The following is a 17,959-nucleotide window of genomic DNA, read 5'->3' on the forward strand; positions in this document are numbered from 1 at the left end:
GGCTTTGTCGAGCTGACCGTAGTCCCATTGAAAGATAACTTGCGATACATAAGGCTCAATGCAAAGCAATGTCGTATCTATAGAGTGTGCCTGAATGACCGATATGAAGCAAACTTTCAATATTGTGACCCATTCCTGGATATCTGCCAAGCTGACCCTAACACGTACGTATTATAAACAAATCAACTAGTATTCATAATATTCATAGGCTAAGGAGGTATTCAAAATCATTAATTAGTTTGAGTTATGTTGACACTCAATTTAATCTTTTACATAAGCAGCAGCAATATTATTTAGAAACTCTTCAATAATCTTTTTAAAAAGAACACTCAATAGAATTACTTTTTCAAACGAATTGCTGTATAAAATTTGAGTCATATCCATTATGTCCATGTCAATATTAAGATTTTTGTTCGCAATAATATCTATTTATTTAATTTTCTCAACAGGAGGTCCCTCGAAGTATTCTCACAATGCCACCTAGCAGCAGCTCAGAAGATTGACCCAGATCACAACTCCGGAGAGCTCCACATACAAGTCCCTGACGATGCAGCTCACCTGGTGGGCGAGGGCCGAGGCCTCCGCATTGGTATTGAGTTCTCCTTGGAGTCTCCACAGGGCGGGATGCATTTTGTGGTGCCAGAAGGAGAGGGATCTCTGGTTGAGGTAAGTAATCTGGTTTTTGTATTAGACATTTTTAGAAATCAGTCTCCTAAATTATTTATCAAGATATATGTTTTGCTACCAGAATTATAGTGGTATTCAGATTTAGTTTAAGATCAGTGATTTTAGGAAAAAAGAAACAATTCCAGCGTCATTTTATTAAAAAATAAAATTCGATTTATACAATATTCTGGTAAACTCATTAAATTCACGACCTTGTCCCCCTCATTTACACAATGTTACCATTATTGTCACATTCTATTCAGCTATTATCTGTTGCCCATCAAGAGATCTACACATATAGTTTTTTTTTTTGCAGAAATCAGCCCACATGTTCACCTACGGCCACTCAGCTCGCCTCTGGTTCCCCTGCGTCGACAGTTTCGCTGAGCCCTGCACATGGAAGCTAGAGTTCACTGTCGACGAGTCCCTGACTGCAGTCTCCTGTGGAGAGCTGCTCGATGTTGTGTACACGCCTGATCATAGACGGAAGACATTCCATTATGTAGTGAATACGCCGGCTTGTGCACCAAATATCGCTTTGGCTATTGGGTGAGGCACAAATTTGATTGTATCACCATTCCATTCATTTCTTTTCTATCGAGCAAAAATTGTTTAATCAGGTTTTGAATTTATGAAGTTACTAGAGAAACGCCTCAAGAAATTCAAAAGCCAAGTCTATTCATATTTTTGTCTACCATATTATGATCTAAAAAAGCTCTACGGTTTTCAAAGAGTACTCACTGAACTCATGGCATGAACTGAGCTAATAAATTAGGCGCGCAACCTTAAAGCTAACATGCGCGCAAGTAGTTCGTAGGTGGCGAATTCGTAAACCTTTAGAAGTTTAATCGAATTAATTGAATGGACCATATCATTATAATTTTCAGACCATTTGAGACATTCGTAGATCCATTCATGAATGAAGTGACTCACTACTGCTTACCGAATCTGATGCAAATACTTAAGAACACGGTGCGATACCTACATGAAGCATTTGAATTCTATGAAGAGACTTTATCCACTAGGTATCCATATCCGTGCTACAAACAAGTTTTTGTTGATGAGGTAAGTTTCATTAAGGGGGGTTATTCCACTTGTCCGATTTCTTTGTCCAATGTGCATTGCCTCTCACTCTCTCATTAAGCAAAATGTGAGATACAAATACACATTGGACCAAGATATTGGACAGATGGAATACCACCCTAACTCCTAAGTCACACGAACCCGCTGCCAAAAAGCCGCTCCCATACATTCTCAATTTAAAACGACATGCATAAATTACATAATTATTTACGTAACAGATCTATGTCTGCTACTAGTTTTCGTTGCTAAAATTTGTAATACAAAGAAAATACAGTGAGTAGAAGTTTTTTCTGTAACTTTTTGATCTATAATAAACATGATACAAAGTTACAGTTTTGAATGATTCACGGTTAGTTTCACGTAACGGGTAACCCGTGAACAAGATGCATGTAACTGGGTCGAAATATCGGGAGCTCAAAAACAATACTCATAGCAATAGCAATAGCGCATTGTAATTATGCCTACTTGAATAAACTATCTTTTGTCTTATCTTATCTTATACAAAAGGTAATCACGGTTCATATCCCGGTCGATGTAAGTCTAATGATACAAAGTTGTTTTGCAAGCTTCAGCAAAAGCTTCAAATTTAACGATTCTATACATGATTTCAGCCATAAGTATTTATTTTATCATTTCATGCTTCACCACATTTCTAATCAATTCCACATATTTCTAGACTGAAGACGATGCGACAGCCTACACCACAATGTCCATCCTGAGCGTCCACCTCCTCCACTCAATAGCCATCATAGACCAAACCTACATCAGCCGCAAAGCCATGGCTCAAGCCGTAGCGGAACAATTCTTCGGCTGTTTCATCACTATGCAGAACTGGTCGGATCTGTGGTTGGCCAAGGGCATTCCTGATTATCTGTGTGGATTGTATTCTAAGAAGTGCTTTGGTAATAATGAGTATAAGTATTGGACGCATCAGGAGTTGCAAGAGGTTGGTACTACGATCTCTAAAGCCGGGTACTCATTAGCGAGCTGTAACCGTAACCGTTGCATGTACTGTAACCAAAAAAACACATAAACATTTGACGACCGGTCTGGCCTAGTGGGTAGTGACCCTGCCTGCTAAGCCGACGGTCCTGGGTTCGAATTCCGGTAAGGGCATTTATTTGTGTGATGAACACTAATATTTGTTCCGGAGTCATGGATGTTTTCTATGTATATAAGTATGTATTTATCTATATAAGTATGTATATCATCGCCTAGTACCCATAGTACAAGCTTTGCTTAGTTTGGGGCTAGGTTGATCTGTGTAAGATGTCCCCCAATATTTATTTATTTATAGTGTGTACGTGGTTCGCAAACGTGCTGCGAGCGGTACGCGAGCAACTTGCAGCGAGCCGACGTTTACAACGTACGCACACGCGTACACACTAGAACCTCGTTACTGTATCACGCATGTTACGGTTACGGCTCGCTAATGAGTACCCGGCTTAAACTTGAGACATATATTAGGAAAAAATTGTTTATCAGTTATCTGGCAGACTCATGGCACATAATTTAGGTTAGGCCTAAAATACTCAACCATACGTTAAATATATTTCATAGCAACACACCACATTGTTATAATTTTCAAAAGGTTGGTCTGTCATATGTCTAAGGGCTTAATTTTTATTAATACATATATAATTTAATTTAGCTGACCTACTTTGCAATTCATAATTATTTTTGTCATAAAACAGGTTGTGACATACGAAGAGCAATATGGTGGTATCGTTCTTGATCCATGGCAACCGCCGGCGAGCGGAGCTCGCGTTGATCCCAAAGACATGTTTTACTTCCCAGTCAGAAATGTACACACCATGTCACCGAGGTATATTGAGGTAAGTCAACAAACAGTATGAAGACAGTCATTTTAGGACTTTCAAACGACATTTATCATAGGAAAGTCCTTGTAGTTGTCTCGTCGGTATCTCCCAAAGGAAAAGTATACCTTGTTAAGCTTTTATAAGGCAGACAGAGGGAATTTATATCCCACCAGATTTTGAACTTTATTTCAAAGTGATAGGGTTCCATTTTGCATAATCCCTTATGCCTTATAATGAGTTAATAGGGTAATCAAGTCAAGTCAAAATACACTTTATTCATGTAGGCCTAGCAACAAGCACTTATGAATCGTAACATACTTATAAATTATCTTAAGCTAATTATCAGAGCAATTTATTGATGTTATTATTCCATAATAATATTGGATTATTATACAAATCAAATTGAACACAAATTTAAGAATTTCACATGTCGTCAAACATGAAAAAAAAATTGTATAAAAATACTAATCTAGAATGAATAAAAATAAAATCTAAATGTCAAATAAATAAATAAAAAACACAAAAGAAGTAAAAACATCGGAATATCAATTTCCTCATCATTAATCAAATATACCTAATAAATAAATAATAATTTCGAATAACAATTAATCCCACGTTGTTTTATCATTCATGTAGTCTTGTGTGGTATAATACGCTTTAGTAATAAGTTTGCGCTTTACATAATTCTTATAGTAGTTTATGCAACAGTGATATAATAAGGGTTCTTAAAATTCAAGGGTCGAAGTTACAAAACGAGACGTAGTCGAGTTTTGTAAAAAAAGACCCTTGAATTTTAAGAACCAATTATGAGCTGTTGCATACATTACTTTTTCTATGACAGCTGCAGCAAAAAAAAAAAAAGAGTTATTATTAAAAAAAAAGAGTTATTATTTAAAAAAAATTGAGTTATTATTAAAAAAAAAAGAGTTATTATTGTAAATGAAAACATACCTCTTTCAATCAAGATGATCGGAACTTGTATCTTTAAAAAAAATAAAGCAGTTGTATTATACTCATAAGATGACTGCTAGCAGTCATCTTATGAGCCTATAGACAAATCATTCAAATGACATTGCTTTAGATATCACTGTCAGTCATTTAATTGACACATTTAAGTGCTGGAGTAGAAAAAATTTATTAATGTAATGTTCAATTCTTCTTTTAATCTTTTCATTCAGTGTTGGATTGATTACTTAGATATGGTTTTTAATTAGTTAATTAGGAACCTACAAAGATAACCTTTGCCTTTGTGACATTAGAACTTTCTGTTAGTCACAATAAAAACCTAAAAATTTCTTCCACTTTGCAGGTGATGCGTAAAAAATCCCACCTAGTGCTCCGTATGTTAGAACAACGCATCGGCCAAGAATTACTACTCCAAGTATTCAACAAGCAACTATCCCTCGCTACCAACGCTGCCAACACTAAAATAGGAGGGGGGTTATGGGGACATCTCCTGTTGTCAACGAATTTGTTCGTGAGAGCGATATTTACGGTGACTGGGAAGGATATGGCGGTATTTGTGGACCAATGGGTCCGGACAGGAGGACATGCGAAGTTTCAGTTGACCTCAGTGTTTAATAGGAAACGGTGAGTGTGTTTTACAGTATAATACTTCTGGGCTTTCACTTGACTGAATTAAAACGGTCGGCTAGCAACCGTCACAAAACTGACGGGGAATGTTAAAAAAACCCATGAATTTTGCCAGGAAAGTGATAGTTAGTGTAAGGCCTGAGTGGACGCTCGAGTTGGGCGTGCAGCGGGGCAAGGCGTGCGGCGTGCATGTTAAACAAATGCAAACGTATAGTAGCGGCCTTAGTGCACGCTGCTCAAATTACTCCTGACCCCGACGCCACGCTGCACGCCCCGCCGAACGCTCCGCTTCGAGCGTCCACTCGGGCCTTACACTTAGACGTGACTTAAACACAACTCTTTTTAACCGCCGTAGAGTAAATACAAAACTTCGTACCATCGAAGAATAATTCTATTCCGGTTTAAAGGTTATGTCGCGCTTTAACCTGTTAAAATGAAAATAAAATAATGAAAATGATGAAATGATATAATATAAAGTCGGTTGAGACAATGGGGCTTGGGGGGAAAGCGCCCACGGGGTATTTAACGAATGCAGCCGCAGGTTAGTTGAATTGACGCGTGACCAGAGGGCTGGGTCATATCTAGCTCAGCGGATCAGCATTGTCCTACAACCTGGCAATGCTGCCAGCCTTCTGGGCACGCTGCCAATAGACGGCGATTTAGGGCAATTTTTTATCTATAGTTTATTTCTATGCTCAGTTTTTAAGCTTAGTTTTTAATTTTAGTTTGTAATTTTTATTTTAAGGCTTTTTATTATTTGTTACACATTGTTTTAATCTTTAACCTTTTAACCGCCATAGAATACGTCATCGAGCGTGCTCGTGTCGCCGGGGGGTACGAAGTTACACGAAGTTTTATCTTATTTATCAGACAGCGGCGAAATGAGCCCGATTTTGTATGTCTTATATATCAGTCTACGGCGGTTAAAAGGTTAATGGGCTTTTTCTAAAATAAATATCGAAAACCCGATTCTTTCAAATCTGGACATTCTTGGGCTCATTCTACGCAGAATCGACAGCACTCTCCATCCTACCATTAAAAAAAGATGTCCCAAAATGTCCATTCCATTACGTCACGTTTTTAGTATGAGAAATTTTTTCACTTGTATGTAACGTGACGTAGTGGAATGTACAATTTTCATACAAAATTTTGGGACAATTTTTTTTATCATCAGGATTGAATATGCTAGTGATTCTGAGTTGAAAGAACCCAAAAACACCAGGATCTGGGAGAATCGGGTTTTCAATATTTATTTTAGAAAACGCCCTAATAAAGACTGAAGTCAGTTTTTGATTTGTTGTCTACAGAAACACAGTGGAACTCGAAATCCGCCAAGACTGCGTCCACGAGCGGGGCATCCGCAAATACGTGGGGCCGCTCCTCGTCCAACTTCAAGAGTTAGACGGCACATTCAAACACACGCTTCAGATTGAGAACACGGTGGTCAAGGCGGATATCACGTGCCACAGCAAGAGCAGGAGGAATAAGAAAAAGAAGATTCCGCTGTGTACGGGGGAAGAGGTTGATATGGATCTGTCGGCTATGGAGTAAGTGGTTCACTGTTTCTATTATTTTATATAAATGTGGCTCACAAAGTAAATTGAGCAGGCGGGCAACATTATCTGGCGATCCTTTTTAAAGTATATTACAATTTAAAAGTCTCTAGAACTTAAATCAATGAAATTGAATTTCTCATTTCAAAGTTATTAGTATACTAGCGATCCGCCCCGGCTTCGCACGGGTTAACAAATTATAGGTACATAAACCCTCCTCTTCAATCACTCTATCTATTATAAAAAACCGCATCAAAATCCGTTGCGTAGGTTTAAAGATCTAAGCATACATACAGACAGACAGACAGCGGGAAGCGACTTTGTTTTATACTATGTAGTGATAATAAAGCTGGTCAAGCAAATCTTGTCAGTAAAAAAAGGCGCGAAATTCAAATTTTCTATTCCCATGCGCCTACATTTTTCAACTTTGCCGCCTTTTTCTACTGACCAGATCTGCTTGACCAGCTATATGACACGATGATTTTTGATTTTAAAATTAAATGAACTATAGAAAAGTTCACCAGAAGTCATGACCTATTTTTTTGGAACACCAGTCCTGTCGGTCTATCCAACTGAGCTACCGAAACTTTAAACATCGATGAATTTCCTTTCCTTCATTCTACACACCCTACAGAATCGCGTAGAGTCTGTGCAAAACGAGAAATGTATGGGATCCAATACATTCTACGACTCTTCTCTTTCCGCACAGACTCTAGCAACATTTGCCGTAAGAGTATTACATAGGCGGCTCAGCTTAAATAAATTTATTTGAATAATTTTATTTTATAGTGACTCTCCAGTACTCTGGATCCGTCTCGACCCCGAGATGTCCCTATTACGAAGCACCGTCATATCTCAACCTGACTACCAATGGCAGTACCAGCTCCGACACGAGCGTGACGTCACAGCCCAAAGTGAAGCTATCGACGCTTTACACAACTACCCTGAACCGGCCACAAGGAAAGCTCTTACAGATACTATAGAGAATGAACAAATTTATTATAAGATCAGGTGTAGGGCGGCGCATTGTTTGACAAAGGTAAGTGTGCATTAGTACTATTGACATAAAGTTGAATTTTACAAGTCACAGCTCAGAGTGAAGCCATCGACGCTATACATAATTACGTTTAACCGGCCACGAGAAAGGCTTCGACAGATACTATATAAAAAAAGGGGAGACATTATTGTAAAATAAGGTGCCTGGCGGTGCGTTGTTTGACGAAGGTGAGTTTTATTACTATGGAAATAAAGTTGAGTTTCATTATTATGGTACCATCGAGCGGAACTGATGATGGACGCTGGAGGTAGCCATAGGAACGGTATCGTCTTGGGTTGTCCCATTCGTTTTTCGTCAAGTTCTTAAATTAGTCCTATTCTGTTTTCGTCACTCATTCTACATTCTTTACAATCGTCGGGGGCTTTCAATGTAGAATGCGTGACGAAAGCAGAATAGGACTAATTTAAGAACTTGACGAAAAACGAATGGGACGACCCAAGACGATACCATAGGAACTCTGTGATAAAACAATGCAACCTGGTTATGTTAGGGTTTGTTATAATTGTTTCGATGAGTATTAGTGGCCTGTTGAAAAAAAAGTACAGTCAGCAATAAAAGCTTGTATCAAAAATGGTTTTGTTTTGCAATAAAACTTATTATAAATATATACTTGGTCAAGCAGATCTTGTCAGTAGAAAAAGTCGGCAAATTTGAAAAATGTAGGCGCGAAGGGATATCTTTCCATAGAAAATTTGAATTTCGCGCCTTTTTTTACTGACAAGATTTGCTTCCAGCTATTTTTTTTTGCTTCTAGGTGGCAAATGCAATGATCAGCTCATGGGCGGGCCCACCGGCCATGCTGACGATATTCCGCAAGATGTTCGGGTCGTTCTCGGCGCCGCACATCATCAAACAGAACAATTTTGACAACCTGCAGCATTACTTCTTGCAGAAGACTATACCGGTCGCTATGGCAGGTAAGATTGACAATGTTGATATCTGTACTTTCTCATTGAATAATGTAGGCGTTCTGTTAGAAGGTATTTTTTTAAATATACTTTTATTTTTGTACTAGCTTTTGCCCGTGACTTCGTCTGCGTGGAGTTAGTAATTTGGGTAACTTATGTTTTATCCAATCTACTTTTTATCGATTCCTCATACAAACTTCAACCACCCTTTTCACTCCCTTAGAGGATGATTTCTGGGATAAAAACTACCCTACTAAATCGGTTCAGCGGTTTAAGCGTGAAGGGATAACAGTCAGACAGACAGACAGACACACTTTCGCATTTATAATATTAAGTATGGATGCATGCCTTAGAGTTATTTTTTTACAAAAAACCTTTTATGGTAGTAAGGTATAGTTAGCAACACAAATGGCTAAGCTATCAAACTGTCTTGATCTGCACACGCTCATACAGTTGCACCAACTACATTTGACGGACTGGTTAACGTCACTCAGCAGTGAACTATGAAACTTTAACGGTGACCTACGGTTTGGTGCAACCGACCCTTATTTTCTTAACAACTACGTTGTCTTGAGATCACTTTAAGCATCTGCATCTGACTCTATTTATTTCTAGGTCATTTATTACACCTAAATTTGATCGTACATGGTTAGATTTTTTCATGGATCGTCCGTCATGTCATTGGCATGCCACAGTATGCCGGTGGTCTTAAATCTTATAGAAGTTACCTTACTTTATAGTTTTTAGGGTTCCGTACCCAAAGGGTAAAAACGGGACCCTATTACTAAGACTCCGCTGTCCGTCCGTCTGTCACCAGGCTGTATCTCACGAACCGTGATAGCTAGACAGTCGAAATTTTCACAGATGATGTATTTCTGTTGCCGCTATAACAACAAATACTAAAAACAGAATAAAATAAAGATTTAAGTGGGGCTCCCATACAACAAACGTGATTTTTGACCGAAGTTAAGCAACGTCGGGCGGGGTCAGTACTTGGATGGGTGATCGTTTTTTTGCTTGTTTTGCTCTATTTTTTGATGATGGTGCGGAACCATCCGTGCGCGAGTCCGACTCGCACTTGGCCGGTTTTTTTTCTTCAAATATAAACTCCTTTCACCAGGCCTTCGCAACATCCACGGCATCTGCCCGCCCGAGGTGGTGAGATTCCTCCTTGACCTCTTCAAGTACAACGACAACTCGAAGAACCACTTCTCTGACAACTATTATAAAGCGGCGTTGGTCGATGCTTTGACGGCGACCATCACACCCGTCATATCTGTGCTGCAACCGGTAAGCCATCATGTTCTTAGCGTGTTTTTTTACGTCAGACGTTTTTTTTACCACAGCTTCGGGTCTGCGTGGCAACTTAATTTCAAAAAATGTTTGGCTTTCAAGAAAATGATTGCCATTTGACTTACCAAAACCTTATTGAGATAAGTCCGGTTTCCTTATGATATTTTCCTTCACTGACAAGCGAATGTTAGATGTCAAATTATATTTCACACGTCAGTTCTGAAAAACTCATTGGTGCGAGCTGGTTTCTACCCTGACCTTGAGTTTAGAACGTCTAGGTTACTATGTAAGTACTTTAATTACTATGTACGTTTTTAGCATCCTAGGCAGGTAAAAGGGACAGTCCTTTATAGTCTGACTGTTTATACTTGTATGGCAAAGTTGGGGTGTTATTTCCTGAGTTTTGGAACCATGTGAGCATCGTCATTAATTTACATATTTCGATTATCAAACTGGATTCAAATTCAAATATATTTTCTCAAACATGCAATGAAATGTCGTCGCTCCGGGCGTTATATCAGGCTTCGAAGTATCACGTTTAGGGCGGAGCAACTTCAGAGAACTGTAAAGGAATTTCATACGAAATTGAAGGCCTAGGCCGGGAAGTAATTTTTTTTTTAATTCTAATGTAAACATGGGGGCTGTGTCCATGAACAGACTAAACAGCCGAATTATATTTTTTTTTTTATTTTTGGTGAATGAATGGTTATCGGACCAAAATATCCGTGTTAACGCCTTTTATACACGAACGTACTGATATTAAGAATACGAATCTGTATGATTCAATGTGTTGATGAATAAATTTAAAATTTAGTCTATACGTAAGTCACCAGAGACCATAGACAATATTTAAAATCCTCTGCATTTATTTTATTTATAGAAATTGAGATTCTTATTATCAGATTGTGTATAATGGCCCTAATAAGGTCTATTCGAACACTACACACGCGAAATACGGACGACATCCGTAAAAAAAAAACAATTATGGCGGGATTGGAAGGAAAATTAAAAAATGTTTGTTGTGAAGTTGGATTTTTATTATAAAGATTATAAATTTGTTTTTTTGAGTGGTGTATTTTTTTATTTCATTGCCTGTTTGAGAAAAGCACTATACATGCCTAGCCGTGAAAAGGTTTTGCCGGCTTCGTATCACTATCCGGCCTCCCTACGGTCGGCCGGCTATACCTACTCACCCGGCAAGCCCTTCTTTCCCGGCGTCTGCAGTAATGTACTATTTTTCAATCATTTTTTTACAGGGTGCCCCAATAACAGCAGACTCCCTCTCAGCGGACACAAAACTGGTTCTAGAAGAGATAACCCGTGTCCTAAATTTAGAGAAAGTGTTGCCATGCTACAAGAACACTGTGACCGTCAGTTGTCTGCGCTCGATAAGGCGGTTGCAGCAGTGCGGACATCTGCCGAGCATACCCACTGTGTTTAGGGCTTATGCCCAGTACGGGCAATATGTTGGTAAGTGTTTCCACCACCCCTTCAACTTCAACTTCAACTTCAACATTTATTCAGCAAATAGGCCACAAGGGCACTTTTACACGTCAACATTGAATTTACATACAAGCATAATAATAATAATAATACATCAACAATTATTAAATACAACTACAACTACCAAATCAAACTAACGTAATACAATTACTTAGAGATGTATAAGGTCTCTTAATGTCGAATTACATAAAAAAACTATAATAGTAATATTAAAATAAAAACAAAACAGATACCTACATGGAAAAAAAAAATCTAAACTTATTTAGAGGTGTAAATGTCTCTAAGTGTCAGAACTAAAAAATAACATACTTCAACCACCTGTTGTCTGTCTATCTTGAATAAAATGGTATATTTTTAGTTTTTGGGTGGATCAACTATTTCTTGTTGTTATTCTGTCCGGTCAGCCAAGAGACAGTCGCAGCATAGTTTGTTAGAAGACATTGTACACCACCTTCTTCTGCCACGCTTGGTAGACTACCCTCAATGGAAAGGGTTTATAAGTATCACAAAAAAGCGTGTTTGGTGAATTTATATGCATATAAATCAGGTTTTAAAGAGTGACCCAGGATAACGTAACCATGGCAACGAGCGACAAGAAACTTGATTCACCCTTTTATTCAATATACTTCTATCTCAATCACTTATGTATTAAGAGATATTTTTTTCCGTTTCTTCTCTACTAAAGAATTATGTTTCAATGTCACGAAACAAACTTAACACATTCACTTCCCCCGACGCACATGTGCGTCCACCGTCATAAAGTTTGTTCCTAGGCCACGGCCCCTGGCAGTGAATGCGTTAAATTTAATCACTTCCAATAACCATTAATAACATTTTCTCAAAAATGGACGGCAAAGTCGACGTTGCCGGTTAAAAAATAGGTCGCGAAGTGCGTAGTTTATGGTCATTCAAAAAATTAAAAAGTTAAAAACATTGCAGTCTCGATTTCGGGACTGCAATGTCGCATACAAATTCCATTATTTAGCGAGTTCCAAACTTTTTAAAACTTTAAATGGCCATATCAAATGAAGGCATAGGTCCCTTAAACAGCCAAACAGATGATCAGCACTTATTATTATAAAGCCTATAACAGACTATCGCACCGCACCGCGACCTTGGAGCGTCGCACCCATAAGTGAGAGCGCGAAACAGATATCTCTTTCTCGCTCTCACTTATGGGTGCGACGCTCCAAGGTCGCGGTGCGGTGCGATAGTCTGTTACAGGCTTAATGTTGGTACCGCGACTATTTAGGTGTCTCAAATAGGTTGGCGTAATTTCAGCAGAAAAATACACTTCTTTTTTTTTTGAAAGGCGGCAAGCAAATTTTTTTAATAGTTGTATTTTTTTCTGTGAAAATTAGAACGTTGCTTCTGTAAGTTCTGTAAAATATTTCTATTTCTTGCACCATTTTTGAGAAAAGCACTATATATGACTCGGCTGGAAGGCTACTTGCTGGCTTCGGATTCAATTAAACGGACTCCCAAGGTCGTCCGTTTAAAACGAATCCTCAGCCTGCAAGTAGCTACTTCCGAACCTCGACAATAATGTACTATTTCTAGACGTACGCCTAGCCGCCGTCGAGTGCCTTGTTGACTTCGTCCGCGTCGACGGGAAGCCTGAAGACCTCAGTTCCCTACTAACCACAGTGGAAAGCGATCCCGACCCACACGTGCGACACGGCCTAGCCCGAATGTTGGTCAACAACCCGCCTTTCGAGAAGGCTCAGCGGCATAGGTTGGACACGGAGGCGGTTGTGCACAGGTATTTGCTAAGTATCATTATAGACAAAATAATACAAAGACGTGTATTTTTTTTCTAATTCTATCGATATATTCTGGTTTGTGGAGTGAAAACTTCTTTAGCGGCGCTGTGCACTTTTTGAGGTGGGGAAAAAATGTTAAACTCGCGACAGATCACGTGACCGTAAGACGGACACGTGACCTGATCGAAAAACTTACAATGTCATTGAGTTTTTCTTTATTGATTTAAATGCCATCTAGTGAGTTTCCCTCTAACTGGTATTAATATAACTCGAGTACTAACAGTGATGTGCTCAGGGGTTTCAACTAATGCGACGAAATAACGCTAGATGGCGTTAACCTCAATTATACAGACATTTTGCACTAGTCATTGAGTTTTTACTTCTGCCGGCACTCCCGGAGTGCAACCCGTTGTTTTTTTTTTCAGACTATGGAACAACATTAACAGCCACCTGTCAAACGACGCACGACTCAGATGCGACTTAGTTGATCTCTACTACACATTGTATGGGCTCAAGCGGCCCATATGCGTGCCTCTGCCTGAGATTCAGGCCATGATGAAACAAATGCAGCACAAAGAGCGAGAGAGGCTGGAGAGGGAAAAGGACAGGGAGAAGGATAGGGACAGGCTGAGAGAGATGGAGTTGAACAAACCTGTTATTAAGCAAGAAATTCCTGAGGTAATTTATCTGTTATACAGTACCTTTAGTATCGTAGTCTTCTTCCTCGCGTTGTCCCGGCATTGTGGCCACAGCTCATGGGAGCCTGGGGTCCGTTTGGCAACTAATCCCAGGAATTGGCGTAGGCACTAGTTTTTACGAAAGCGACTGCCATCTGACCTTCCTTAACTAGGCCTTATTGGGATTAGTCCGGTTTCCTCACGATGTTTTCCTTCACCGAAAAGCGACTGGTAAATATCGAATGAATGATATTTCGTACATAAGTTCCGAAAAACTCATTGGTACGAGCCGGGGTTTGAACTCGCGACCTCCGGATTGCAAGTCGCACGCTCTTACCGCTAGCCCATCAGCGCTTCCGTTCTTCCACAACCTAGCTCAGGGATGCCTAGAACATCTCTGACTGTTGTGACTTTTCTTTGACTTTATACATCTTTTATGCTTTTTTTTTGTCAGGTTAAATTTGAAGCCGAGGAGCCATCCACCGTGGTCCCAAGCCTGGACTCTGGTATCATAATGCCGACCCCAATGGAGTTGGACATCAAGACCGACTTGCCCGTTCCTCTAGCCAACATCAAGGAAGAAGACATCAAGATTGACGTCACTTCGGTCCATGACATGCCCATCAGGGTGTACAGTGGCGTAAGTTTCAAAAATACTACTTATTTATAAAGATGTAAGGTCGAAATTGCAAGTACACCAATGAAAACCACCCACCGTGGTTCAAAGTCTGGACTCCAGTATCATAATGCCGACCCCAATGGAGTTGGACATCAAGACCGACTTGCCCGTTCCTCTGGCCAACATCAAGGAGGAAGACATCAAGATTGACGTCACTTCGGTCCATGACATGTGTACAGTGGCGTAAGTTTCAAAAATACTACTTATTTATAAAGATGTAAGGTCGAAATTGCAAGTACACCAATGAAAACCACCCACCGTGGTTCAAAGTCTGGACTCCAGTATCATAATGCCAACCCCAATGGAGTTGGACATCAAGACCGACCTGCCCGTTCCTCTGGCCAACATCAAGGAGGAAGACATCAAGATTGACGTCACTTCGGTCCATGACATGCCCATCAGGGTGTACAGTGGCGTAAGTTTCAACAATACTACTTATTTATAAAGATGTAAGGTCGAAATTGCAAGTACACCAATGTAAACCATCCACCGTGGTCTCAAGCCTGAACTCCGGCGTCATAATGCTATGGAGTTATCAAGAGCGACTAGCACGTTCCTTTCTCGAACATCAAGGAGGACATCAAGATTGACGTCACTTCGGTCCATGACATGACCACCAGGGTGTACAGTGGCGTAAGTTTCAAAAATACTACCTATTTATAAAGATGTAAGGTCGAAATTGCAAGTACACCAATGAAAACCACCCACCGTGGTTCAAAGCCTGAACTCGGGCGTCATAAATTATGACTCATAATGCCAACCCCAAGGAGGATTTATTAAATTTGTTTTTGAAGTGAAAACTTCTTTAGCGGCGCTGTGCACTTTTTGTGTTGGGGAAAAAATGTTAAACTCGTAACAGGTGTCACGTGACCGTAAGACGTAAGACGGTCACGTGACCTGATCGAAAAACTTCAATGTCATTGAGTTTTTCTTTATTGATTTAAATGCCATCTGGTGAGTTTCGATCTAACTGGTATTAATATAACTCGAGTACTAACAGTGATCTGCTTAGGGGTTTCAAGTAATGCGACGAAATAACGCTAGATGGCGTGAACCTCAATTATACATAGTGCTGCAGACATTTTGCAATAGTGATTGAGTTTTCACTTCTGCCGGCACTCCCTTTTTTTTTCATCAAACCCATACGTGTGGGGTATCTATGGATAGGTCTTCAAAAATGATATTGAGGTTTCTAATATCATTTTTTTCTAAACTGAATAGTTTGCGCGAGAGACATTTCCAAAGTGGTAAAATGTGTGTCCCCCCCCCTAACTTCTAAAATAAGAGAATGATAAAACTAAAAAAAATATATGATGTACATTACCATGTAAACTTCCACCGAAAATTGGTTTGAAGGAGATCTAGCAAGTAGTTTTTTTTTTAATACGTCATAAATCGCCTAAATACGGAACCCTTCATGGGCGAGTCCGACTCGCACTTGGCCGCTTTTTTTTTGACAGGAGGACTCAAAGCGGGAGTTCATATCGGACAACGCAGCCCCGCTGCCCGGCATCCCCGGCTCGTCGGGCCCCGTCGGCTTCGAGCCCGGCATGTTCCGCCGCGACAACGACATGGGCGCTCCTAAGGTGATTCTGGTTCATCTTGCTTTTACTTCTCTTCCTATCAAGTGGTGTCAAATTGTTCGCCATCCAACTATCTTACATGAAGTATGGGAAGATAATTTAAAATTAAAACTTTAAAAAGATAAGGCGACAACTATCGAGTGATTAGTCTTAACTAGCAACGCTCCCCGAATTCGCACGGGTTAACAAATTATACATAAACCTTCCTCTTGAATCACTCTAACTATTAAAAACCGCATAAAAATCCGTTGCGTAGTTTTAAAGATCTAAGCATACATAGGGACAGACAGACAGCGGGAAGCGACTTTCTTTTATACTACATATGTAGTGACATAGTGCCACCTTTAGGTGAAACATTCTTAGATATGTATAAGTTTTTAACCTTTCCGACGAACGACTTAGCTTATAAAGAACGTAATTACAGTTTCCAATGACCCTTAGTGTACCAAACAAGACCTAGACATGTGCAGCTAGTAACCAAACCCTCATCCAGATTATTCCAGATTGACCATCTCATTGACCCCATTGACCATCGTTTTACTTGCAAGAGTTGACCACAAGCGATCTAAGGATAAGATTGTTTTAATTATTAACCTTACGATACATTTTTGTTACAGGCAAAGAAAAAGAAGAAAGAAAAGAAGAAGCACAAACACAAACACAAGCACAAACACAGCAGCAAAGACAAATCCGGCAAAGACAAGGACCATAGAGACAGAGACCGCTTCCCTCCCCGCCCCCCCTCGAGCACTGACCATCTCAAAATCAAAGAGGAGACGCGGGAAACGCTTAGTTCATTCAGCTCAAGTCAAAGCCCTTCCGAGGATATATCGTCTATGCCCAGTAATATGAGCTTTTAAAAACATTGATGAAAATTCAACCTTATAAACAAGACGTCAAGGTTGAATTTCGCAATATTGAATGAAGATAAAGATTATTCGTAAATTAAGTAAAATTGATCTTAACTAGAAGTAAGCGGTAAATGTGTAAGATTTTTGATTTTAAATATATTTTTTATGTCATTGAGGATTTTTTTATCTTAGCCCTTTAACCCATACATAAATCTTTGCCCGAACTCCCAGGGGCCTAGTCAAGGTGACAATCGTACATCGACAAACGAAACGAAAAGAAAAAATGTAACGGGATAATTCACTACGTGCACGACTGGTGCTGCCCTCATTTTGTCGGACTTTCTACGTTAAATCTTATGGAGTAAAATTTGTTCAAGCGGCTGCCGCTAGTATTAATATCGGGCATTCCATAAGATTACCTGTGTTTATGACGATCAGCGCCACTCCCCCTACACCGACTTCGCACATTGCCAATAGATGTTACGAAATGTAACGTGACTATTTCCATACGTTATTTAAATTTCGATTGGCGTTTTCTATCAATGATTGTCATCTTTTCTAGGTGTCTATATTTGCCATCTAAAACCTTGACGTTTTAAATTTACAATAGAATTTTGCTGAAAGAGTAAAGTAAGTATATGTAGTTTTGCTTATTTTTGTTTGCTGTTTAGACCAGCGGGCGCAGCATGGTTCCATTTTTTATCGCCTGTCACTTTGCCCGTCACTTTCGCACTTAGTTTACTTGTTATAGTTCGTTTTTTTAGCATTAGAAATAAGGTAAACAATCTTGATGTGTCTTTTAATTGAAAAAACACGTTTTAAAAATAAGTTACGGCAAATATGTAACAATTATGAATCTAATACGATCATTTATATTCTTCTGCTTTCATAAGTAATAGTTTTTGATTTTTAAAAAGCGTTTTTCAATTA

The 17,959-nt window shown here is 39.4% G+C and overlaps 1 protein-coding gene across 3 annotated transcripts; it reads left to right on the plus strand.

Annotated features, from left to right (window-relative positions):
- On the plus strand, positions 1-17,198 carry LOC134648927 (transcription initiation factor TFIID subunit 2). 3 transcript variants are annotated; one of them, XM_063503549.1, is made up of 17 exons: positions 1-164; positions 450-666; positions 983-1,215; positions 1,554-1,731; positions 2,426-2,695; positions 3,444-3,584; positions 4,879-5,159; positions 6,470-6,709; positions 7,505-7,754; positions 8,527-8,689; positions 9,801-9,970; positions 11,230-11,443; positions 13,037-13,238; positions 13,665-13,917; positions 14,371-14,556; positions 16,056-16,190; positions 16,802-17,198. In XM_063503549.1, exons 2-17 carry the CDS (start codon positions 625-627, stop codon positions 17,036-17,038), a joined length of 3,195 nt encoding a protein of 1,064 aa, XP_063359619.1. In that variant the 5' UTR covers positions 1-164; positions 450-624; the 3' UTR covers positions 17,039-17,198. The 3 variants fall into 3 exon arrangements, with proteins under 3 accessions (XP_063359619.1, XP_063359621.1, XP_063359620.1); XM_063503551.1 differs by having other exon boundaries at positions 16,056-16,181; positions 16,796-17,198; XM_063503550.1 differs by having other exon boundaries at positions 16,059-16,181; positions 16,796-17,198.
- Positions 17,199-17,959: the final 761 nt, after the last annotated feature.

The sequence above is a fragment of the Cydia amplana genome, chromosome 6 (genome assembly GCF_948474715.1).
Source record: "Cydia amplana chromosome 6, ilCydAmpl1.1, whole genome shotgun sequence".
NCBI lineage: Eukaryota > Metazoa > Arthropoda > Insecta > Lepidoptera > Tortricidae > Cydia > Cydia amplana.

Excerpts from the sequence above, each read along its gene's own strand:
- LOC134648927 (XM_063503549.1), top strand. The coding sequence starts at position 625 with ATGCATTTTGTGGTGCCAGAAGGAGAGGGATCTCTGGTTGAG. Across the intron at positions 1,216-1,553 it reads AATATCGCTTTGGCTATTGG|ACCATTTGAGACATTCGTAG; the intron begins GTGAGGCACAAA and ends TATAATTTTCAG. Across the intron at positions 3,585-4,878 it reads TGTCACCGAGGTATATTGAG|GTGATGCGTAAAAAATCCCA; the intron begins GTAAGTCAACAA and ends TCCACTTTGCAG.